General features: G+C 39.2%; 1 protein-coding gene across 1 annotated transcript in view; it reads right to left on the bottom strand.

Annotated features, from left to right (window-relative positions):
- adcy5 (adenylate cyclase 5) overlaps nucleotides 1-26,664 on the bottom strand; it is a 97,051-nt gene that overhangs the window by 10,979 nt on the left and 59,408 nt on the right. Inside the window, exons 4-13 of the mRNA XM_062431634.1 lie at nucleotides 24,846-24,957; nucleotides 21,411-21,538; nucleotides 19,972-20,130; nucleotides 19,717-19,858; nucleotides 15,694-15,831; nucleotides 9,870-9,892; nucleotides 6,451-6,610; nucleotides 4,690-4,787; nucleotides 2,642-2,729; nucleotides 1-34 (exon numbers count right to left, since the gene is read on the bottom strand). The exon at nucleotides 1-34 is cut by the window's left edge and continues 83 nt beyond it. Coding sequence (XP_062287618.1) covers nucleotides 1-34; nucleotides 2,642-2,729; nucleotides 4,690-4,787; nucleotides 6,451-6,610; nucleotides 9,870-9,892; nucleotides 15,694-15,831; nucleotides 19,717-19,858; nucleotides 19,972-20,130; nucleotides 21,411-21,538; nucleotides 24,846-24,957 — 1,082 coding nt within the window. The remainder of the gene's footprint in view (nucleotides 35-2,641; nucleotides 2,730-4,689; nucleotides 4,788-6,450; nucleotides 6,611-9,869; nucleotides 9,893-15,693; nucleotides 15,832-19,716; nucleotides 19,859-19,971; nucleotides 20,131-21,410; nucleotides 21,539-24,845; nucleotides 24,958-26,664) is intronic.

Raw genomic sequence — 26,664 nt, 5'->3', positions numbered from 1 at the left:
TCTTAGACAAAGCCTGCAGTGGGACTGGGAAGAGCTGAGAACAAGAACAACAAGGGGAAGGGAGGAAAGGATGGGAGTGATGGGTAAAGAGGGGAAGATAAGCAGTGAGAAGGGGATTCAGATACCAAATCCTCTCTGTAAGATCAGTAGATGAAGTGTGGACATTCCCCCCCCCCCCCCCCAATAACAGAACTGCTGCTCTCTTCTGTCCCTTGTGTCCCGTCAGCAGCCGGTGAGAACAGGAAATGGTTGGGAAAAAAATGTCTCCTGAGGTCTGACAGGTGAGCTCTCATCTCAGTTTATAATACACAAACACGGGTGCATGAAATAATGTGCAAGACAGCGTGCATGTGGGAAACGAAGAAATTCTCCCACATGTATACAGTAGTGCTGTTTCTATAGAGAGGATTCTGTTTCATCATTATTTTCAAAGGATTTCAGGTCTGAGAGCAAAATTCCTTTGATGAGTCAGACTTTTTGACAGGAAGCAGTGATAGGTGTTAAATTGAACAAAAACTTACTATTACAAAAATATAAAATAAACAGCAGAGTTGGAGTCTTATGATTCACTGATTTTTAATTTAATGCAGTGCACACAGCGTCCACTAATCCCACGAGAGCTAAGAGTTATAATAGTCAACTAAAACGTGGCATTAAAGGACATTAATTACCTTATGAACATTACATCTTTGATAAAACATAGCGTCTTTTCTTGAGCTCAAAATCACATCACAAACAAACCTGTGGGGCTAACAGTGGCGTATAGCAGGATCTTTGACTTTGTGGTTCTACATTATTATACTGTATCATAAGGAAATATGTTCATGATTTAAGTATTTAACACACATCAACATCATCAAAGCATCAGTAGTCTTGTCATGATAACTACTTATTTACCTTTCATTCTTCTACAGTCTCCACTCAGGACGTACACAGTGAGGAATGGAGGACACTACTTGTTTAGCCAATGTGACATGAATAGCCTCTTAGCTGCTAATGTGAAGTGTGGTAATACTGAGGTCAAAAACATGATCAAAGTCATGATCATGTATCATATGATAAGTCCATATATAGACATGATGATGTTGATAATTACGTTAATTCACGATAAGTTGATAATGTCATTATTGTGACAGGCCTATGCATCTCACAAATTCACTGATATTTGGACGTTTACATCCCACTGAAAAGCCAAAACAGTTGTGAACTGAATCTGTGTGACTGTCTGAACCGGTCTGTTCATGACAAACAGAAGAATAATCTAACAACAGGTCTACAGTGGACTCACAGCGTTGTCATCTTCATACCAGGTTTGACAACTGACAGGCTCACAAAAACATTTACAATAGCTTTGTTCTTCTAGAATCAAGGTTTACACAAGCTGTCTTTTTATAGCAAATCATCTCAATGTCACATTTTCAAAGCTGTGTTTTGTCAAAGTGAAGTCACATAGTAGCATCTGCACTCTTGCTTTAATAAGATTAGTCAGATACATGTTACTTTAATCCTCCTGTTTAACATTCATAAGCACTGTGTATACATGACAGCTACATTATATGTATCTAAAGGATACTTTGAAATGCTTTTTTTCCCATCAATGTATTTGTCCACAGTTATAACTTATCCTGTGGAGACATATTTTATATTACTGTACTGTATTGTCTTTTTTATTGAAGTGAGCAAGGACCTTTCAACATATTTGTCATTCCTTCTAGAAATTAGATTACAAACATTTGATCTGCTTAACCACTAGCTTCCATTCAATCACATTCAGTTATCATCAAAGGTATTATATTATCCTCGCCCACCCAATTATATACACACACTTTGTACATACCCCTAAATATAACACACACACACACACACACACACACACACACACACACACACACACACACACACACACACACACACACACACACACACACACACACACACACACACACACACACACACACACACACACACACACACACACACACACACACACACACACAGTATTGTCATCATTCATTATCTGTTCATTCATCAATCTCCACTTACGACTACCCACAGGAGGTGTTACTGTTCCTAATAAGCACTTATATATGCTCCAACATTATATTATATTATATTATATTATATTATATTATATTATATTATATTATATTATATTATATGTGTGTTGAAAAAAACATTCAATACATTTGAACAGCCTGCTTAAAGAAGCTAAACAGGGGGAATTAAAGTAAACTGTTAGTGATTACTTCAAAATGCGTCTCTGGAACAACTGGCAGTGAGGTCAGAGGCAGAATATGGTTCAATTTCTACATCAGTGAATGATCTGGAATCAATGGCAAGTTCAGCATTAAAGCACAGCCTGATAAATGATTAGCTGGTTGGCAACGTCTGCAGATATTGATCACCAAAGCACTTATCAATGAACTACCAGCATACAATTACTCTGGGTTAGTTTTGAAATTGGGATGAGTTTTTTTTTTTTTTTTTTTTAAACGTACTTATTTGAACTTATTTTATATTTACATTTGAGATTCAGTAAAACTTCATCCTTGTAAACAGAAACTTCTCTTATTACTCTGTTAAGCTCATATCTGTACAAAGAGTTGATTCTTTATTCATCGCAGGTAAAGAGTCGACTCACCCCGAAACAGCAGTACACAGCTGACACGAACATGACAGCCGTCAGGATGATCAGACAGGTGATGAAGAAGCCGATCATCAGGCTGGAGCTGCAGACGACACACAGTCAGGATGAGATTACACACACATAGAAAAAACTACCTGTTCGTTTCTGCCTGTGTTTTTAAGGGTTTTTTACGAGGGGAAGTGCAGCAAACAGAGGATCAAAGGTGTGAAAATGATTTAGGAAAACAGATTAAAACAATGCGAGAGAAGAGGAGTCAACAAAAAGGAGGGATGCCGAGACCGTGAGGTAAAGACAAGAATAAAAGATGAGAGGGGAGCGGTAAGATGAAAGGTTAATAAAGAGATGGGCTAGAGGAGATCGATACTGAGCGATGGGCAGGGAGAGAAGTCTAGACTGCAGGAGAGAATGAAGAGGGAGAAGAAAGAAAAAAAAGAAAGAGGAGGTGGGGACGCCTGGAGACAAAAACCTGCTTGAGCTTTATGAGAGCAGTTTTGATTTGATATTGTCTTTTATAACTCGGCTGTTACACTTTTTGTGTTATGAAAAGGACTTTTTCATTTGATAATTGTTTGAAGGATTGTTAGATGGAAGACGTTGCCGTGCAGGTAGTGATGATAGTGTGAGGACTGAAGCTGTGTGAGGATTTGTGAGACTAAAGGAAAGATTAGCCACAATGAGAAGATAATGTCAGATATTACAAGATAAGGCTTAAAAGTCACACCACTTTCTTATAAGGATGCATAACTATACTATAACTATGTATAACTTAGTTAATACTTACTAGACTGATTATATGTCATTAATAAGTATAACAATTAGGTTGACAACTTCTTAAACAATGCCTTTTACTGGTGTTTATCATTTTCCATCCTTTCTCCTCTCTCTTTCTCTCTTTTAAAAAAAAATAGTTTTGTAGTTTTAGTAATCATTCTAAGTAGTCATAAAAATCCCGAAAAGAAAAGGCAAGTGCATTTTAACTATGAGCTAAACATATGGCCTCCTTATATTGTTATTGTGTTGTCTGACAATCTCTTATAATTTTCTTTAAAAATGATTTTAGAAAATAAAACACTATATACAAAAAAATTCTATATACAATAAAAACTATCTCCAAATACTATATACAATAAACAAGAAATATACAATATATTAGTGGGAGTGGGAGGTATCATAGCAGGTTATCATAGCAGACGCAAAATAAAACCCTAAAAACAACCACGAATAAAACTGAAGTTGGAATAAAACTGAATTATCAGTAAAAAGCTGTAATTATCATGCACCCTGCACCTACTGCAACTGGATGTTTATTAACATTAATGAGGCCATTAGTCAGAAAGTATAACCTGTTTTTAAAATATAACCTCTGTGACTTACCGGAAAGTATTTCTCTATATTTTGGGTAGAAGTGTGATCACAGATGAAAAAATGCAGAATTAAAACCAAAAATCTTATTTATGTGTCCCTGTTTGACTCACTGAGTAGTAGTGGGCTGTTTGACTTATCCAAGGTAAGAAAACCAACGTTTGAACAGTTAAAAGTTGATGGTTTGTTATTATAATATGGTTAATGAACTTGTATATTTTACTTTATTGATCCTGGCTCTATTGTTAAAGTTATTTCACACTGAAAACAATGCAGCCTGTTTATTTAATGTGCAGTGATTTTTACAGGCCTTCAACACTCACTTCCTATGTAAACAAAACACTGCATAATTCAAAAGTTTGCCATTTATTATTTGAATTTATTTCGCTTTAGCTTGGAGCTGTCACAAGTTCCTAACTTTTGAGATAATACACATGATTTAGCAGAGTGGATGCTAGTTAAGCATGCAGGGGACACATGGGTGATTTCAGCATCTGTCACTGTTATTAGGCCTTCTGTTGTTAAATGGCAGTAATAACACAAGTGTCTGTGCGGAGTCAAATTACTGTCATCACATCCGTTTTATCATAATAATTAGAGTTGGTAATAGGGTCATTTTTCAGCGATGGGAGATAAGGAGGTTTTTTTCCAGATTGGAAACTGTGAAAGCGATGACTCACGGTGGCACGATGATGATCTGGATGAAGCAGATGAAGAGAAAGACGAGGGAGGCGCAGGCCACGTAGGCCCCGAACCTGGAGTCCACCTGTTTGGAGTACTGCGGGAGGGAAAAGAGAAGAGGAGGATGAAAAAAAAACTGTCAAGGAGGTGTCATTTTAACATCTGATGACAGACTTCCTGTTGCTTTAACAGCAAACATCGTCTGTCTCTAACAGATTGAAATCAGGGTTGCTGTATTTAAGTAAGTAAGTACATTTGACTTGGATACAGCTCGCTCAAGGAGAAATCTCACGAGAGTTAAGTTGTTGCAGGGAGACAGCTAGAGTAGACTAAAGCTACACTTTCTTTTTTTCCAACACAACACACACTTCCTGGCACTCCTCTCTCCGACTCTCCCTCACATTTCAGAGCGAGACCTCTCCTTGAGTGACACTTGATTAGATGCAATACCAAACAGACAGGATCAAGTAACAGGTAAAGAAAAAACATTTTATTTCTGTGTGGTTCTTTCCATAATGATGTCAGACACTTCGAAATAACACAAACAAACACTCAAGCACTTTTAGTGGATGTATATTGACAGGGTGCTATTGAGTCGGGCAGGTGTATGAGGTTTGTTACAGCAGAAAAAAGGCACGCTGAAGCTCCCAATGCAGGTATCATTTAAAAGGATTTCACAAGTGACATTTCAAACCTTTTGTTCTTCTTAAGACTAAACACAGAATGTATAGATGCCATCTTAAATACACAGAGATTTTATAGAATATGATCATGCTCATTTTTGATTTTTTTTTTGTAATAAATACAGGTTTAACATGTACATTTGCATATATAAAAATGTGTATCAGCTGCACAAAAATAAAAATGTTATATACTGTGGGTCACATTAGTAAAAGTACAGCTAAAGGAAATGTGTATAGGGTGATTTTACAGCTCTCAAATGTAAAAATGGGTCAAATTTGACCCTGAACAGTATGTAAGGGTTAAATTGTACCCTCACTGGGAGCTACAGTTCGCTGACTTCTTTCTAGCTTTACAGATTTAGTTATTTGGTCCAGCACCTGCTTTCCTATTCCAGATGTGCGCATCTACTATATAATTTTTTGTATGCGGTCTGTCCACATGGTGTTGCCGTACCTAGCTCCCCCTACCATCCAAGATGGCGGACCTGCTTGAGCATGAAATGTGTAATATGTTCCTCACACTGGTTTCATTTCCTGACTGCTTATATCCAGTGCTTTAACTGTTTACGCTGTTAAAATAGCACTCAGAGGTTGCTTCTGCGCTGGATGTATAGGATGATAAGGCTGTGTGTGTTATCTGAAGCACAGACAGAGATGATTTCACCCAGAACGAGCCGGAAGCTCACAAAAAAATCCTTCAGATCTTCTCTAAGTCTTCACTTCCTAACATTTTCACCATGGCAGAGAGAGTAATTGAAACTTGAAAACAGGTCTTCTCCCCCAAACTCTTTTGCTACGACCCAAACTCTAACCTTTTCTTCTCAACCCGTCTGTCTGTAGCAGTTTACTTCCTCTTCTTTCCTTTGGTAAAGCTGTCTCCAGTCAAACCCTCGGCTCCTCCCTTTCTATGTTACACTTTGCTTTGACTGATTTCCTCAAGGGATGGAGAAGAGAGAGCTGGGCAGAGCTTTTTGCACAGGGAAGATTGCTTGTCACGGCCAATTATCTGCTGCTATATTGGCAGTGTGTGTCTTTGTGTGTGTATGTGTGTGTGTACGTGGGTGTGTACAACCTAACCTTTTTCTCTAGGTCAGGCTCTCTGAAGGTGAGCAGGAACTTTTTCACGTGTTCGGAGCGCAGGCGGTCGATGCTGCGTGCGTCGATGGCCCGGCCCAGGAACTCATCCACCTCGTCCTCCGGGTTTAGATTTTCCTGAGCATTTCTGAATATGAAATGCCTGAATAAGACAAGATGAGACCAGGTGACATTTATATGTCAGGGCTCTTCAGTCTCTGCTGCGGGTTATCTTTTTCAAACTCCACACTCAGAGAGACCGAGCACCTTATTCCCTACTCACAATACTGCACAACTGTGCAAAAGCAACATCTATAATGATTGTATGGTCAGCTACCCTGAGCTGCACTCATATTTAGCTAATTACATGCAAAGGGAAAAGGAGCACTTGATCTTTAAAAAAACAAAAAAAACACCCACCACTCTCCTCAATCACAAAATACACTGATAAGCAGGTTCATTTGGGACTAATCACTAGATCTTCACAGTGTCGCTTACATTGATTGAAATTCTCTGGCCTTGTTGACAAGCGCTAATCAGCTGATTGAGATGTAACGCTACTGAGATCACAGTGATTATACTGGTGTCTAAAGGCTGTCGCCGCTTTTCATCCCTCCTCGACAATGTCACATCCGAGGGCGAGCGAAAAACGACAGCGCACGGAGAATGTGTGCGATGAAGTGAGAACAACCCACAGTGGTTGTGTTTAAAAAAAGACTGAGGCAAGAAAGCAATGCTGAGAATGCTGAGATGAACAGACTAACAGTAGCAAATAGACAGTACCAGTTTTCACAAGAATCGTCTATTTTTTCTATTTTATAGATCATCTGAAGTAAGAATTCTTCATGTAGGGGCTTTAAAAGACACCGTACAATAAAACAACATTAATAGCACAACACTATTGATTTTTCAAGGATTAGGCACATTTTCTCTATGATGAGAGGAACTCAAAAGAATCTCTTTTAGTAAATGGTAAATGGATTGCACTTTTCTAGTCTTTGGACCACTCAAAGTGCTTTTACACTACACGCCACATTCACCCATTCACACACATTCATAGACTGATGGCGCAGCCTTTGGGAGCAAATTCTGGGTAACCATCTTGCCCAAGGACACATCGACACATGGACTGAAGGAGCAAGGAATCAAACCACCGCTCTTCCGATTAGTGGACGACCCGCTCTACCTCCTGAGCCACAGTCATCCACCACCAAGTAAACCAAGTAAAAGAAAAATGAGGAATTATTTGAGTCCTATCCACATCAGAGATGTCCCTAAATTGTCTTTTCCTTTGGCATTAAAGGCCTTAATATAGTGGTAAAAATTGTTTTTAGTAGTCTAAGAGGCTTTTTCACCCCTGAAATGCCTGCTTAACATTCAGGGTCAGAGATGATTTTTAAGAGTCCTCATAAATGGACTAAAAATATGTGACTCCTCACTGCAATAAGCCCCTGAATGCACCAAACCACACAGTGAGGCTGTGATATCACATCTAATGATACTTTCTAGCAGAGCACGATAAAAAAACCTGTCGGTCTGCATAAGGAGCTTGATCCGTGCTGTAGCCAGGAGCAGAAGCTGTCAGCCTGGACGCTCGGGCTCAGTGTGATGCCAGAACCAACTCACAGATACAGAACAGCATGGGAGGAGAGGAAAGAGGAGGACCACTTCTGTAGAAATGACTGCAGTGCCTTGATCACTGACAGCCCGTGGCTTAAACATCCCCTACTCTTGTCTTTTTTTAAAGATTGCGGCCGAGACAGTCGTCATTGAATCCGCTTTATGAATATCTATCAGCGACGGCGGTAGACCTCAAATGACGACATCGTCTTTGAATTGTGACAAAATGGGGACATTTTCTGTAACAAAGGGACTCGAGGAAATTTGTCACGGTTACAGCACTGTAACAAAGGCTGAGGTTGAACGCCTATTAGCGGCATTTATCGGGTATAAAAAGCTTGTCAGGCCATCAAGACTGAGTTTCTATAGCAACGTGGAACAACTAATAGCATTCCATAGAGGACAAATCATGAACAATCCTGACATCACATCAACAAATGACAAACACAGTTCCAGTGATACAAACCAGGCAGTAAACAGTTTATATCAGACACTTTTACAGCAGTGTTGCAATAGTGACTTTTATTTTTTCTTTGACATTTAGCAGTGAAAACAGTCGTGACACTGTGGTTATACACTGCTGTAAAAACCTTTATTCTTCTACGTTCAAAGGCTTTCTACCCGATGTTGGAACCTGGCTGCAGGAATTTGCATCCGTTCAACAACAAGAGCATCAGGGAGGGTCTGAGAGCGATGTTGATGGAAGAGGGTGCCTCTTTAAAAACCGCTGCATCCTCTAGGTGCTAAGCAATCAGGTACAAAATGCACTAATGTTACCATCTGTGCTTTGTTTCTGCATGTAAGCAAATTGGTAAGTGTCTAATGGGTGTTTACATCAGCCATAAACAGCAGGAACATAGTCTCTCATAATATTTCATGACCGCCACTAATGCTGGTTTTTGTCAACAGTGTGGACACAAAGCCAGCTCTCAGATGAATTTTAAAAGTACTGTCAATTTGTGGTCTGATTCAGTGCCAGACAGTCTGTGCAGTACATCCTTAACCCTGTAACGCCAAGTGATTCATATTTGATACATGAGTTTTAGAGAGCTCTACATCATCAGTGCGATCATTGGTTTTTTTGCCTGAAAAACCTGATGTATACGATCAGATACATGCAGTTCACAGATAAACCACCAGGGGGAAGAACAAATGCACCAAGGGACCTTTAATTTGAAGCAGCCAAGATGGACGTTTTCAGTCAGTGAGCCACAATTTTGAAACATGGATATTTTTTGCCAGTTTAGAAAAGGTGAAGGTAAGAAAAACATTCAATTAGTTAGTGATACTTCAATAAGAATAGTTACTGGATTGATCCAATGTTGAATGACTAAATATTTTGTAGCTTATTTGATGGTAAATTCCTGTTGAAAATGTGTGTATCAGATTAGATACAGCAGGTATATGTTATTGCATTTCATGTTGTGGATGATATGAGCTTTATGCAGGACCTTTAAGGGGCTTGCAAAAATTCCAGATGTGTCAAATATGATAGAAAACAAAACCCATATATGCAAAATGTTATTTATTTTTTTAATTATTTATCCCAATAAACACTCCAGTTTTTTAATATTTAATTTAATTAATTTTAAATTTTCAGATTTAATATTTTTCTGGCAATTATTTGATGGTTCAGACATTATAGGGTTAAAGACCACAGAGGCGTCCTGTGGCCTAAACCCTGAGTCAAAGTCATTAACAGTGCCATGGCACACAGATACAAGATACAGATAGGAGACAACAGATAGAAGATAGAAAGATGGGAGGTAAGACAATCACGTTGAAGTATAGTAACAACTCACTTGTCCTTGGGGTCTTCAAATCCCTGCAAGACAGAGAAAAGAAGAGAAAATGTAAAAAAGACAATTAACTCGAAATGAAAAGGTCTGGTTTAAACAGTCTGAACACCTGAGCACACTGAGCTCTCTACATGACTTCATCCTTAATTATCCTATTTACAAAACTGTCACATATTCAGTGATTTCTAGTGATTGACAGTAAATTAAATATATATATTTTAAAATCTTTTATTATTTAAGTTTAAAAACAAGCATTCTTTGTCTCCAGCTTCTCAGATGTGAGGATTTTCTGTAAATGACCTTGTGTTTGGATGGTTATAAATCATTCTAGAGATCATTTCTTCAAATTAAAAATGGAGCTGAGCCACTTCAGCCACTCAATCGTCCATCTGATTGCGCATCAGTTTATCCAGTTGAATACTAATTATCAAATTTCATGTTGTCCTCATCATTTTGTAGGTAACAGCACACGGAGGCCTGCTGACATTTGAGCCAAAGAGCATAAAAACCAAACAGTAGCAATAAAGGGTTCAGTGAGCATAAATTAAAAACAAAGTTAAGCAGGTTTCTGCTAAAATATAAATGAGAAAGCTGTAGTCAACAAGCAATTATAATAAGAAGTAGGTGATCCCCCCCCCCACCCTCCCCCCCTTCTATCTCCTGAGAGGGAAGGAAGAGATAAAAGAAAAGTGGTATCGAGCACAGACAGACGATGAGTTTCACTTATATTCTGTAACTTTCTCATCTCCTCTCTGTTTCACTAGTGTCACCAGAGTGTGTCGATATTTTTCATTAAGGTGTAAAGTTGATAACATGACAGCGGTGTACTGCACATAGTAATCATCCACTCCTCCTCTGAGATAGGAGCAAAGAGACAACTGAACTCTGCTGCTGTTCAACATCAGCGTTTAGTATTTATTTCACACTGAGGCTGCAGAGAGGATGTCTGACATGTGTCCAGAGCTTCATATCCACACTGCTGGGTGCATATATATACTGTATACATGTATAGATGTGTATGTATGTGTGTATGTGTGGGTAGGGACATATGTACATATATATTTATATGACAATATAGGCCTGATATAGACTAACTAGTGTTATATTATATTAAATTATATATTGGATTAATTATACAGTTACATTTCTGACCTAATAAACAATTATACAAGTTTAGTATATTAAAAGATCCCTTTCACTTATGAAAGAGCATGAATTTATCACATTTTGCACCTGAGTGTGTGTTAGGGACAATAATAGAAATTAATGATTCAAAGAATGTGTGTATATATGTATGCATGTGTGTGTATGTTTGTAAATGTATATGTATGTATATATATATATATATGTGTGTGTGTGTGTGTGTGTGTGTGTGTGTGTGTGTGTGTGTGTGCGTGCGCTATATTTAGGGGTATGTACAAAGTGTGTGTATATAATTGGGTGGGCGAGGATAATATAATACCTTTGATGATAACTGAATGTGATTGAATGGAAGCTAGTGGTTAAGCAGATCAAATTTTCGTAATCTAATTTCTAGAAGGAATGACAAATATGTTGAAAGGTCCTTGCTCACTTCAATAAAAAAGACAATACAGTACAGTAATATAAAATATGTCTCCACAGGATGACTTATAACTGTGGACAAATACATTGATGGGAAAAAAGCATTTCAAAGTATCCTTTAGCTACATATAATGTAGCTGTCATGTTTACACAGTGCTTATGAATGCTAAACAGGAGGATTAAAGTATGTATCTGACTAATCTTATTAAAGCAAGAGTGCAGATGCTACTATGTGACTTCACTTTGACAAAACACAGCTTTGAAAATGTGACATTGAGATGATTTGCTATAAAAAGACAGCTTGTGTAAACCTTGATTCTAGAAGAACAAAGCTATTGTAAATGTTTTTGTGAGCCTGTCAGTTGTCAAACCTGGTATGAAGATGACAACGCTGTGAGTCCACTGTAGACCTGTTGTTAGATTATTCTTCTGTTTTTCATGAACAGACCGGTTCAGACAGTCACACTGATTCAGTTCACAACTGTTTTGGCTTTTCAGTGGGATGTCAACGTCCAAATATCAGTGAATTTGTGAGATGCATATGCCTGTCACAATAATGACATTATCAACTTATCGTGAATTAACGTAATTATCAACATCATCATGTCTATATATGGACTTATCATATGATACATGATCAAGACCTTGATCATGTTTTTGACCTCAGTATTACCACACTTCACATTAGCAGCTAAGATGCTATTCATGTCACATTGGCTAAACAAGTAGTGTCCTCCATTCCTCACTGTGTACGTCCTGAGTGGAGACTGTAGAAGAATTAAAGGTAAATAACTCTGTCCCCAACCATAATGACAGTCTGTGTTTTTACACAAGTGTAGCACCCACTCTCTAATTCATCCACCACCCCCCCTTGCATTAATATACTATTATATTATCATTATATCAGTGGTATAAAATGATCTTCAAATGACAATAATATCGTTTATCGCGATTATTTCTGAGACAATATATCGTCCAATAAAAGTAGTTATCGTGACAGGTCTAAAGCATGGTGTAGTGTTTTGAATGTATTACAACTCAGATTTGGACCTTCTCTTTAGCAATGGCGTTTAAGGCTCATGGGAAACCAAACTGGCTGAAAAAAAAACAATAATATCGTTTATCGCGATTATTTCTGAGACTGAATATCGTTCAACAAAAGTAGTTATCATGACAGGACTACTGATGCTTTGATGATGTTGATGTGTGTTAAATACTTAAATCATGAACATATTTCCTTATGATACAGTATAATAATGTAGAACCACAAAGTCAAAGATCCTGCTATACGCCACTGTTAGCCCCACAGGTTAGTTTGTGATGTGATTTTTCATTTGGACATGGGCTTTTTTTGTTGTATGTAGAGCTCAAGAAAAGACACTATGTTTTATCAGAGATGTAGTGTTTATAAGGTAATTAATGTCCTTTAATGCCAAGTTTTAGTTGACTATTATAACTCTTAGCTCTCGTGGGATTAGTGGACGCTGTGTGCACCGCAGTTAAAAATCAGTGAATCATAAGAATCCAACTCTGCTGTTTATTTTATATTTTTGTAATAGTACGTTTTTGTTCAATTTAACACCTATCACTGCTTCCTGTCCAAAAGTCTGACTCATCAAAGGAATTTTGCTCTCAGACCTGAAATCCTTTGAAAATAATGATGAAACAGAATCCTCTCTATAGAAACAGCACTACTGTATACATGTGGGAGAATTTCTTCGTTTCCCACATGCACACTGTCTTGCACATTATTTCAAGCACCCGTGTTTGTGTATTATAAACTGAGATGAGAGCTCACCTGTCAGACCTCAGGAGACATTTTTTCCCCAACCATTTCCTGTTTTCACCGGCTCTTGACCTGCAGCCTGTGTGTATGTTTGTACATGTATATGTATGGATATATGTGTGTGTGTGTGTGTGTGTGTGTGTGTGTGTGTGTGTGTGTGTGTTAGCTCCTCTGAACAATATAACAGGATAGCATCACATTAAGCCTGAGAGGCAGGTTCTAGTCTCTGAATTAAACAGCTTTACTAATTTGACAGTATTTTAAATCAGCAGTTCAGTAACCCATCCACATCCACATCTACTATGTACAGTATTAGAATGAAGTGAGCTAAAGTGTCTCTCTAGCTCCCTCTCATGGATAAATACAGTAAGATCACAGCTGGGGGAGCACAAATAGTGCAAACGCTGCAACATGAGAAAGCAGAAGGTAAAAACTAAAACATTGGCATTCCTGCTGGTTCCAGTCATTCCTCTCATGTGCTCTGCTCAGCTCCATCTGTCTGTGGATGGTGGAACAAGACAGACTATATATCCATAACACCCCCCCCTCTCCTCCCTCCTCCCATCTGCATCTACATTCTCTCTCATGCCCTCTGTGCGTCTTTGACTCCCTCACTCTCTACAACTTGTTTTTTTTTTTTTAATCTCTGGAGCTTGCCGGGTGATTAATGAGTGGTAGAGAGATAGAGAGAGAGAGAAAGACTGACAGGCAGGAGGGAGCGAGGGGTGGGGGGGACGGAAAGGCTGAGCTGTGGTAAAATAAAGTTGATGTTGAGGTTTGTGCAAACTATGAAAGAGCTCTTTGACTCAGGGGGATAAAGAACACACCCTGGCGACACACTCATCTGATATTAAGCAAAATAAAAACTAAACACAGGAGCTGCTGATACAATGTCAGGATCATCCAGGAAGTCAGGAGATAAGCCTCTTCTTCTTTTTAATGCAGACCAGTCTTAGCTGTAGTGTTTCCACTTTTGTAAAAATTAGCCTTTCTATATTTTGTGTTTCAGTAAGTGGGGGTCTATTTCTTTTTTGGCCTGTTTAATTCACAGTGGCTGTTTGTGATGAGCAATACACAGGCCTCACACTGACTAGTCAACACTGTACATCTGGCATAATAAATAACCAATGAGATCAGGAAAAGCCCTTAAAAATCCACAATAGCAGCAGAAAAGATCCTGATTTAATCCATCAGGTGTAAAGTATGCACAAAAATCAATCCAAAGAGACTTAAAAAAAGAAAAAAAAGATCAATATTGATGCACCAGATCTTGTTACATACTCTCTAGGGTTGAGTCAAGCCCCATGTTGCAAATTGAAAACAATATCCCTCTCTGATAAATGCCCACATCTTTCAACCTGCCCACCTCCAATGTCCAATATATGTGAAATAGTTTAAATCTCCAAACCCTGATAACCCTGAGGTTGAGGAGATATTATGTCTAATAATGATCTGAGAGTTTTATGTCTAATATTGAGTAACCTGATAAAATAAATCTGATAAGACTGAATAACAAATTACATTACTTTAAAACTGTTTAATCCATGTGTACAGACTTCCTTTTCAGTATTTAGTTTTCTACAATGTGACCACCAGGGGGGGTCTGTTGGCTGCTATAAACACAACTCGGGTTTTGTAATTGGGAGATGAAGTGTGTGTGTGTGTGTGTGTGTGTGAGTGTGTGTGTGTGTGTGTGTGTGTGTGTGTGTGTGTGTGTGTGTGTGTGTGTGTGTGTGTGTGTGTGTGTGTGTGTGTGTGTGTGTGTGTATGTTCAACAGCAAAGTAAAACTTAAATTTAAGAGAAAAAATGTGCATGCTTTGTCATCTTCTTCTTCACTATTACAGATACAGTGAGAGAGGTGGGTGGACTAATAACATGAAGACAAACAAGAAAATAATCCTCTTGAGTGTGTGTGTGTGTGTTTGTGTTTCAGGTGTGGGTGCATCCATTCACTGAGTGAGTCACTGTGCGTAGGGTCGGCTCAGCAGGGAGAGCAACAGTATGTAAATAAAAATGAAAATCTCCATATGGTGTCATCACTCTGCTGCTGCTACATTTCAAACTTTTCCTCCGAAATCAATTTCAGCCCAGGAGGAGTTGAAGTTTGGAGGATGGAGGATTGGTTCTCTCTCTTTTTTCTTTTTTTTTTTTTTTGGCTGTTCAGCAGGTGGTGGACTGCAAATTTGTTGTGGTACTCACTACATCGCAGCCGCCTACATGTTACTGTTGTCTCTAAGTGCTCCGGAGAGCCTCTCAGAGCCGACCTGAGGTGTGAGAGGCAGAGCGTGCCATCAAGGGCCATCGCTGCTGCTTATCAGGGCTGAAGATCAAAGGATCACGGGAATTAAAAATGTGTTGTCTTAATCACCGAATGAGAGCCGGAACGAGGTATTGGGGAGGAGAGTCGCCTGGTTGTTGCACTCTATTAACCCTGACATGCATAATGTTAGATACTTTCTAAAAACAATGGTCCTCACCATCCTCTTCATCTCCTTGGAGATCTGGTTGCCACCCAGGTGATTGTAGAAGGGACGGTCGGTCCAGTGGCCGCTGTTGTGGGTGACAGAGTTCGTCCTCTGTCGGTTCATCTTGGCTATCATCGCCTTTTCCTCTTTCTGTAAGAGATGAAGACACAGAGCAGAGAATAAATCATTACCTGCTGAACTAAGAACATTTTTTAAACATATGGTACATTTTATTGTTAATGTTAATAAATGTCATAGCAACTAGTTCAACAAACATTAGATGTGTTGTACCAAACATCACTAGACATCTGAATTAGCATATTCTGGAGGTTCCCACCTTTGAAACCAAGCCATGAAAAAGCAATTAAAAGTTGCTGTGTTTTTTAATCTTCACCAAGATTAAAAGTTAGATCAGCTGGTTTCTTTAGCTAAAGTTTGAAGTGAGTCCACTATTGACTGCACCTGTTTCATTTGACCATAGACTTTTAGAGAATGACTGTAGTACATATACATATACATATTCTTATATGTATATGTATGCATTGCTGTTTCAATGGCTTTTTTAAATTTAAGATGCAGTTTTTTCTTAACTTAAATCTATAGCAGCAGACCCCTGATGCTATTTAGCGGGCCATGGTGATGCAACAGGGTTGGGACACACTGAGAACGGTCCGATCTGGTCGACAGTAACAATCCAGTCAGTGCTAGTTGATGTAAAACACATGACTACCATTGCACCGGTATAGGAACCACAGACACCAGATTTAAAAACTCCTGGCAGTGATAGGCTTAATCAGCATTGTGTGCACTCATCTGGCAAGGACGTTCATTTATATGTAAAAGTCCAGCACTCCTGCTTTGTAATATTTTTTACGTAACAATTCTGCCTTTATAGTCCTGTGCTCACAGGGAGCCCGAACAAAAGGAACCATCTCAATATATTGGTGGTGAAAGGCATTCTGTTTGTATTCATGAAAGCATGAGAAATTTACATGTGTAAAACCTCAACAATAATGTGTATTCATGGAAACAATGCCTCTGTTACTCTGTACAATCCATATGCTTTACTGTGAATCATTTTCAGTGGGACCATTTCTTCAGTAGAAAGTAGTTCCAATGAACAACTGTTGAATTCTTACATTTGAGCAACACCAAATTTTGATATCTTAAATTCTGGGCAAATAAAACCAAAAATATCATGTAACTATAGGTAATAAGAAAATAGTTTTTAGTCATTTGGGCTGAACTGACCCTTTAATATAACAGAAACAAATGAAATGGCATATACAGACAATGGTTGATTATGCCACAACTCTGCTCTGTTCCTTATTTATGAAGTTGTGTTGTATCATGTGCAAATTTACATGCAAAAGTGCACAAACGGCTTGCAGACACATTTACAACAGCACAGCTGCTTCATATTATAACTTCACACATAAATATGTATTTCTTATTATTACTTCAGTTGGATGTTTGATCTTCACTGTGCAGAGTGATGTATATGCAGAGTTTGACATTAGAATGCAGTTTTCACATTCATCTGCCGAATGTGGAAAGTCTTCTAAGATCATTTTAAAGGTGCAGTGTGTAGAATTTAGTGGCATCTAAAAACCAGATTCGGCAGGAATAAAAATAGAATATTCACAAGTATGTTTTTACTGGTGTATAATCCCATTTTTGACCTTACAAAGAGCCATTTATATCTACATAGGGAGCTGGTCCTCTTCTAAGAAGGCCACTATGTTGCGCTGCCACATTTTTACAGTAGCCCAGAATGGACAAATCAAGTTTAGGGGCCACCGTGAGTTCTCCTACACTCTTAGGAGGGAGGTGGGATATTCAATTGGTTGCAACCTTACCATTAGATGCTGCTAAATTCTACACACTGGTCCTTCAAATCTGATTTTAAGACATACACATGTAACCCTTACAAACCTCCAAAGATATACACTGAGAATGGACCTCTCAGTAAAGTAAGAAACATCTTGCCTTTAAATAACAAATATTAATATTATTCATAGATACTGGGGTTTTCAATGAGGGAGAATGAGTAGTTTTAAATTGTAAACATTTCTAATTCAGAAAAAGGAACTTTATTTGTGGGAAACCCGTATCAGGCACATATTATTCAAAGTCTTTTTTAGATGTTGTAAACATGTCTGGGTCATAAAGATGAAGTCAGTGATACAGGAGAATTATTGCTGAAGATCTTAATGATTTAACTTTGTTGTTCACACTTGACAACTAACTGGCCTGTTCCTGATGTTTCTCCTCAATAATTGGCTTTTTCTTCCCTGGAAGCACAACAAGAAAAAAGAGAGTCGGCCAAAATCCAAACCTAAGCAGTAAACACGGATCCCCAGCAGCTGCAACTGTGTTGCTTTCAAAGATGGTTTCCGCAGATAATATCTCAAACTCTTTTATTCCTTGCAGATCTGAGATTAGAAGTGCACACTCGCTCTAGGATGTATTTTTTTAAGAATAAAAAGAATTTGGAAGCCAACTAAAATAATTGGACTGTACAATCTTCCCTCTGTCTCACAGCATGAGCAGCAAAATGAGAGGAGGATACCACTTCACATGACATGCTATCTATAGTCGCAGCTTGTGATACTGCTGGAGGACAGAGACAGCTGATAAAAGCAGCCCAGTCATAAACACACTGGAGCTCACACAGAGAAGCAGAGACAGACTCATTCCTCTCTGAAACTCAATTCACAAGGGACAGAATACTGCTTTATAAACAAGCATATGTTTAATATGGCCCGGTTGTGTGTATCTTAAAATATAGCTCTATCAGTAACACTCTGCCTTTGTTTATAACGATTCATCAAAAATGTCAAGTTCTCAGATTCAGAATCGTTCAACATCCACATGAAGAAGGTCTCAGTAGATTTTTTGGAAATTGTGCTCTTTCAGGCCTTAATAGACATGCGCCATCAGCTCTTGGCTTCAAAAGAATATATTTTACATGAGAAGTACTGTCCACTGTAGTTAATGCAGTCCCACATGCATGTAACATAGTTAACAATCAGTGTTTAATTAAATTATTTTTAATACCAAAAATACAAACTTTTTTGTAGCAATGGTTCAGTGTTTCCCAGATTCTATGTTCCTAGTCATTAAAGTTGTCATGTTCCCTTTTCAGCACATTTTTAACTACTTGTGAATTGAGCCATATGGAAATGAGGACAGCTCAAAAATTGCTTTCACTTACAAAATGTGAAGGGAAAATGCAAAAGTTGCTGTTTTAGCCACTGATGAATCCTCAAAATGAATCCCCCAAAATAATTAAGAAACAATAAGTGATGAAACTACAGACAAAAGCCCCTTTCACACATGCACTGCAACCCTGACCTGTATGTAAGATTGGACATTAAATGGACCTTTACCATGCCAACTCCCTAGTACAAAGTCTGTAATGTCCGATTGAGCCCATGTGTGAATACAGCAGTAAATTCTCTGGAGAATTCACAGTAAGCAGGTGGACATGTTGATGACATTTCTATCATGTGACTGGCTTGAAATTGGAAGGAAACAAATATCTAATGGTGAAGAAGAAGGGTCGTTTATACAAAGACGCCAATGAAAATGTCTAACTGGGGAGACGATAAGATTCAGTAACGTCTTGTCTGTAAGGGTCGATGACGAAATGATCGGACAAATTCAACAGAGGCAAGAAACTCCTACGACCTAATTACGAACTGTAGCATACTTTTTGCATCACGTCCAACCTGCTGCACACTCTATCCAGGCACCAATCCTCACCTAAACCAAACAGAGTATTTTCAGTAGGTGAGAATGTGTCTGACATGGACAACTCCGGACAATGTCCAGATATAATTCTCCTGGCACTGTCAGGCGATAACATGTAAGAGGTGTCTTTCAGTCAGCTTGTTTTGGAACTTTTCTGCCCCTTAGTGGCCAAACGTTGATCAATGCATCTTTAAACAAAACCTACATGTGGTTTATCCGTTAGTGAGTGCAGTAGAGCTAGAAAAGTAAGTGGATTTTGGACAATAATGAAGACCGTACCCGTTTTTGACTGCATCCCACAATGAGGTAGGTTTCTATGTTGTTCTTCTTCAGGTAGGCATTTCTTTCCCCCCCTGAACCCGGCTCCACATCGTAGTCACCGTTCAGATAATTCAGAGTGGCCTTGGTGATATGGATCCGTCTGCAATGAGAGCACAAACACACAACCGCAAAAATGCTCAGGTCTGCAACACAATAGGCAGCTTGTCCACGTTTAGCAAAACTTTGAAGTTCGTTACAAGTGGAGAGACATACCCAGCTTGGCCCCCAGCCTCCATCTGATTGGCTAGTGTGACGTCATTGGACCAGACGTCAAACTGCCACTTCCTGAGTCCCAGCACCCCGCAGTGCACCCTGCCGCTGTGGATGCCCACTCGCATGTTCACGTTCACTCCCGTCACCTCCCGTACCAGCCTGCGAGAAACATAGCAACGGTCTGTCAAATCATCTTTAAAGGGCTAATCTGCTAAAACATTGTCTCTTCCCAGAAATCATTAGTCATCACTGTACCTAGTACTGTCATGTCTCAATCCCTCTTCTTTATTTTTTGTTTGTTATTGATGAAATGTTCTCTTTGACACTGCAATTGGACATATCTCTTTGTTATGACCTAGTGTGATTAAAGAGTATCCCTGACTTATTTTTTTGGGCTTAACATCACAAGGGTCTCATCTCACCCAAGTCACCACCTTTTCACCCTGCTGCCCTCTGGTAGATAATACAGGTCCCTAAAAACCTGTACCACCGGATTCTTGGCAGGTTTTTATCCCAGTGCCATCAGACAACTAAACTGCTGAATATCAGGCTAATACGTACAACTCTATCCTGTACACGTGCAATAATACCCTGATAATGTGCAATATTATCTGTGCAATTTACTATGTGCAATATAACTGAGTACATGTACTCACTCTGCTTTTTACATCTCTTTCATACTATTTATTGTTTGTTTTATTTATTATTCAGACAGTAATGTGTCTAAATGTCTGTAGTTTTTTTAATGTTACTGTATATACCACTGGAGACACGCAATAACAAAGAAGAACTCGAATTGAACTGAATGAATCACTTTTTATATCCATCCAACAGTCCAAAACTCAAATACATTAAATGTATGATATGAAACAGAAAAAAATCTTTAAATTCTTGCATATGAGAAGCTGCAACTTCTGAATATTGAAAATGTTGGCTTGATAAATGACTTAACCAATCAGTCAATTTATGAATAATCATTTCATTATTATCATTATTATCCTAGTGCATGGTGGGATATGTTCCCATATGGTTCAGAGGCCTGCAGTTCTGAACAGGATAAGCGGGAACAGATCATGCAGAAGAGAGGATCATGCTAACAGAGTGGTGTGAAGCAGATCAGATGCTGCACATTACCAACTCACTGTTAGAAAAATCTAAAGGCTTTGAGGCCTTTAGGGAAGTGAGTAACAGACAACTTGCGATTAATGTGTCATTGTGTCATTCTCAAGCCTTGACCTGTAACCTAACCCCCCCCCCCCGCCTCCGAAACCCCCAGGACAGAGTAATGACGTGCAAGCATTGCTCTCTGATCATTCACAGGAGCAAACAAAGATATGTAAAAGAGCAGAAGCAGCCACTAGTTCTTTGTTTTTTTTTTTTTTACAAATCACAGTCACACGTTAGCCAGTGATGACTTGGTAATCCTTGGGGCGACTTACGAGATAGCCTCTATCATGTCACACCCCATCTCCACACAGCAGTGGGCGTGATCGGCCCTCGCCTCTGGCAGCCCAGACACGCAGTAGTAACAGTCTCCCAAGATCTTGATCCGCAGACAGTGGTTCTCCTGTCAGGGGGAAAGAAGAAGAAGAACAAGAGGGAAATGTACACCAACTCATAATTATGAATGAGTGTTTACTGTGGTGGCTTTCATAATGGTTTCACTTTTATAGTTCTTCGCCTGGATAAAGTACAGATTGTTCTTCTCATACGTCATTACTTGATTCATCTTTTATATCAGTGGCTGTGGTGGGTGGTGGGTTATATTAAATGCAACATAGATGTTTCCAGTCATGAATATGGAATATGAAAATATAAGAAGTAAGCAGGCATTCACAACATGCTTGTTTCTGAGACTTGCAATCAAAAGGAAAACTGTACTAAAAACTACACTCTGCAGTTCCCCCTTTTCATTACGGAGTTTCATAGCATCTTTCAACCAATCGTAGCAGGCAGCTACTCTAAAGAATGGTACACTCCTTGCCCACAACCAAACTGCAGACAGACTTAATTAGTGAACCCTTACTAAAGTGAGGGTGAAGCTATAAAGATTCCAATGCTGAAGAGTCAGATATGCCCCTCAGGAATCGGTGGAGACCACAACAGAGTTAAAAGGAGAATGAATGTTGGAATGACATTCACAAGGTGACCAGAAACACGAAAATGATTTGTTCACAAGTTTGCCAAATCAACTTTATAAGGTTATAACACGTCAAATTTGTGTTTACAATTTCTGTTCACCGAAAGTGAATACTGGTTTAAAACTATAGCTATCTGCACTACCCGATCATGGTAAGTAATAAAATATCTTAGTGGTAAAATGTAGGTGTACTGACCCTTTCTCTGCCTCTAAAAAAGGAAAGAAAAGCCAACGCGTGCGTGCGTGCGTGTGTGTGTGTGTGTGTGTGTGTGTGTGTGTGTGTGTGGATCCGGAGGGCTTGGGGAGAGCACGGTGTCTCATGATAGCCACCTGAGTATCTCTCTAGCACATGGCTCTGGGAAAATACAAAGGCACCCACTGTGTAAAGAGCACAGATAGTGAGTGTGTGTGTGTGTATGCGTGTGTGTGTGTGTGTGTGTGTGTGTGTGTGTGTGTGTGTGTGTGTGTGTGTGTGTGTGTGTGTGTGTGTGTGTGTGTGTGTGTGTGTGTGCGTAGTGTATGCATGCATGTGTATACACAGATACAAGGTACATCTGGCATGGACATAAAAGTGTCAGTAGCAACGTTTCTGGTTTATAATGCCATTGTGTCTGTTATACTCATAAATATTGATTACTGCCTTGTTTCACCTTTCATAAACAAATGACATACATGGAGTGTAACCTGAACAAACAGTGAATTGTATTGGATAAGAAAAAGAAAAAATATCAATATTCATGAATATGCCAGTGATGAAGCTGTGGTGCAGAGACATATAAACAAGTGTCAGGCTGCAGGATACCACACATATGGAGTAGATATTTTTTGGTGCTTTAAACACAGGAACTCAGAGCACGCATCCATGTGTGTGTGTTAGGATTGGTTGATATGTGTTTCATAACTGTCTTTCAGTCTCTTCTAGCCCTCCTGTTGACTTCCCCTCGAATTGACTTGGTTTGGTTTGACTGTTTATAAAGCATAAGGTATAAATTATCACCCTATTCTGGGTTAAACCTTTTTAGCCAACTTTATTCCAACTTATTACCACAAGTTTTACACTTACAAAAAAAAAAAAAAAAAAAAAAAAAAGGTCAATAGGCCTCATTTAAATGAAATTATACCTCATTTTTTAGTTCTTGGGGCTCAAAATTGACCCCTCAGGACAACAGGAGGGTTAGCTGACTATACATCATTTAGAAAATAAACATTTCAGCAGTTTTCGATTCTAAAACAAGAAATCTGGGTGTGTTGCTATCTGAGTAATGCCAGTTTTATCTGTCTGTTTTTAACTACAACGTAACCAGGATCAGATAAAGTTAAGGACTACGGCCACACATTTCTATTGTTTTTTTTCTAACACCATATCCAGAATGGATAAACCTGAAAACGCCTGTCACTTGTTTTAGTGTGGACTGATCTTTTGGAAAAATGATGATGTAAGCTTGTTGTGACATGCAAACTCAGTTAGGGGATTTTAGCCAGCTTAATGTGGATACAGTCCAACTGAAACAGAACCATGTGACATACATATGCCTGATATAAGCCATGTCGTTGCTCACCGAATATGTCAGAGCTTTAGAGCTGAGTTGGGTTCTAAAAAACTGATAAAATGCTAAAGTATTTCTGTAGTAAACCTGCCATAGGTCAGCTGCAGTGTAGTATCAGTTTTCAAATCTGTTACGCCTTGTTCACACTGGCTGTATCAGTCCATTTATTTGCTCTTTGAGTCCCATTCTTAATGTGGCACTGTTCCCCCTCCTGAGGTGGCAGCTGAATTGGATTTCATGTGCACAATATGATTGGTTTGATGTCCATCTCAGCACCTCTCTGTGTCTGTTTATCCAAAACATCATGTTGATTATAGCCCTGAAGAATAAAATATGTTGTGAAATATCAGCACTCTACTAAGTTTGTTTCAATAATACATAAAATATTCTTACAGTTGAGATTATATGAATACCCCGAACGCCTCAAAGCCTTATTTTCCATGCAGCTACTACTCCTCCCGTGCAGGACTACTCCTCCCGTCCAGGAGCTTCAAAAGAGCTTTTTTTCCCTCCAAGTATTCCTCATGTACAGGATCTTAAATCAATGTGTGCTCTTCAGCTGCTTCCTATGCAATGGACGTTCAAAACAGCATGTCCTCCTTTATGTTTCCTAATATACAGGAACTAGAAAAGAGCCTTTATTCTCTCGTCCTTGTGAATAGGGGCTTCGTCCTCTTTTGAGTCCTTCTTATGGACAAAGGTCCATGAGTACATTCTCTTCTTCTGCTCCTTAAGTATTATAGAGCCTGTACTGTACTCCTCTAGTTCTTCTCCTATACAGAACTTTTGGTGCTTCAGCTGTGGACTGTCAGGGAAAGTACCTGTGGCATTGGTTACAGCTAATGATGATCCAAATAAAGAAATCTGAGCGTCAAACTTATAAACACCAGAGGTATGTTTTTTAACTGAATAGCTCAGTCACAGTCACCATGAAGTAGAAGGATCTCAGGAGCACTAGAACTGTGATCAGGCTTGTCTGACCTTTAACTAATGTCACACATAAGTAGAACTGTGGCTGATTTCATAAAAGACACCCTACGTAACACAGGATTCTGTCTGGACAAGCCATTGATTGGTGTTATCTTTGGAAATGGAACCATATATTTGCTGTATGAGTGGTGTGAACTAGGTCATTTGTTGTATATACTGTTATGTTTTTTGATGATTTCTTGTGACTGCGTACTTACCGCTGCCAGCTTGTCAAAGCGAGCAAAGAGTTCATTGAGAGTCATCACCAACTCCTGGGCTGTGCACTGGGACGCCAGACTGGTGAAACCCTCGATGTCTGCGAATAAGATGCTGCAGAGACACAAAGACGAAAAGGGACACAATTCAACATTCTTGATTTGGAACATTTTCTTTTGTTTTTTTCCTAGTTTGAAATTCCCAATTCCTTCTGCACAGCAGTCGTCTTCTCTGTTAACTGTACTGTTTGCCCGGAGAGACTGAAGACAGACACGTGCTACTTATGAGAGAGCACATGCTGCCGCCAGACACTTTTTTCACCCTCCAGTGACGATCTTCAACAGGGATACAATGGGAGATTTAACTTATTCTACCCATTACCAGATTCTCAACCAACCAGTAGGAGTTGTTAGAGCAGCAACAAGAACATGATCTCTCACCATCTTCCCACCAGTCAACACAATAAGTTGTTTGTTAGAACACGTGCCCAGAGGTACCACTACTGGGACTCAGTCTCCTGCATCACCCATGGTAAGGGTAAGCATTCTTCAAAAGGATACGCTAGGAATATTTTACTTTTTTAATATTATCACCAATTCCTCTCAAGAGATATCATCCCATGACACAGCAATCTATCTCACTTCTCCTCTGACTGCTGGGCGACTAACATCGCAAACAGCACTGCCAGGAGTGAGGAGAACCAGAGAAGCAACTGTCATATGTCCCAAGTCGTTCTACTTCTCTCTCTCTCAGCCTCCACTTCCTAATTTTCACTAGTTTCTGGTTCCCCTTGATGTTGTGATTTCATGAAGAAATTATACATTTTCATCATGCTGCCAGTGAACCAACGCAAACTGAACAACAGTTTTAAAAATACATCTCACATGATGAAAGGAACGTGAACACGCCCAGCTGATTCTAGTGCACTGAAGGTTGCTGTGGCAACTGAGAAATATTGGACCAGATCAGTCAGAGCATGAGACAGACAGCATAAACTAAATCAGACAGGATTTTGTATGTTGGAAGTTCAGTCATTTCTTGGTGAGATTATTGCTCCTCAGTGACATCTATGAAGTTTTGGATTTGACCCTTCTATGGAGGCTTCACATGTCCTCCATGTGCATGTGTGGGTTTTCTACAGGTGCTCAGGTTTCTGCCCACAGTCCAAACACTGGTTAGATTAACTGGTGACTCTTAATTGCTCTAGGTGTTAAACAGAGTGTGAATGGTTATCTCTATGTGTCAGACGGGCAACCTGTCCAGGGTGTAACTCAGCCTCTTGCCCGATGTCAGCTGGGATGAATTTCAGCCTCCCAACAGGTGGATGGAAAGCTGTCTCACGTCACGCAGATGTCACTGAGCATGCTTGGGGGGACACGTGTCCATGTAAAACTGCTTTGCTAATTTGATGAGTAATAATCTCTGTCATTTTGATCAGAATAAAAGGAACATGTTTACCTCTTTTATCTGTTTTAATAGTTTGTAGACAACAAAGTTCTACAATGCGTAAGGTACTATACATCAGGCTACTTGATGTCAAAAGTCATTACAAAGGAACCATGCTTGCGGTCAACACCCATAAAGAGATAAAATACAGTAATAGGCAATAATTCAGAGTGGTAAACTTTTCATTGTACCACTGAAGCTATCGATGGAGGTGAAAGGTGCGAGATTATGATTGGACGGACTTTGCACGCTCACGTCTAAATGTAATACAATGCCTGTAATCTAGAGTTGAAAAGTACTTGATATAGCATTTGTGCTAATGAGGTGTTGTCCTTGCAAAGTAGCAGGGAGTGAGTATGAGTGTGCTTGTGTGTA

Source organism: Scomber scombrus, chromosome 13, assembly GCF_963691925.1.
Source record: "Scomber scombrus chromosome 13, fScoSco1.1, whole genome shotgun sequence".
Taxonomy (NCBI): domain Eukaryota; kingdom Metazoa; phylum Chordata; class Actinopteri; order Scombriformes; family Scombridae; genus Scomber; species Scomber scombrus.
The sequence above is the reverse complement of the archived record's forward strand: the minus strand, read 5'-3'. Positions and strand labels throughout refer to the sequence as shown.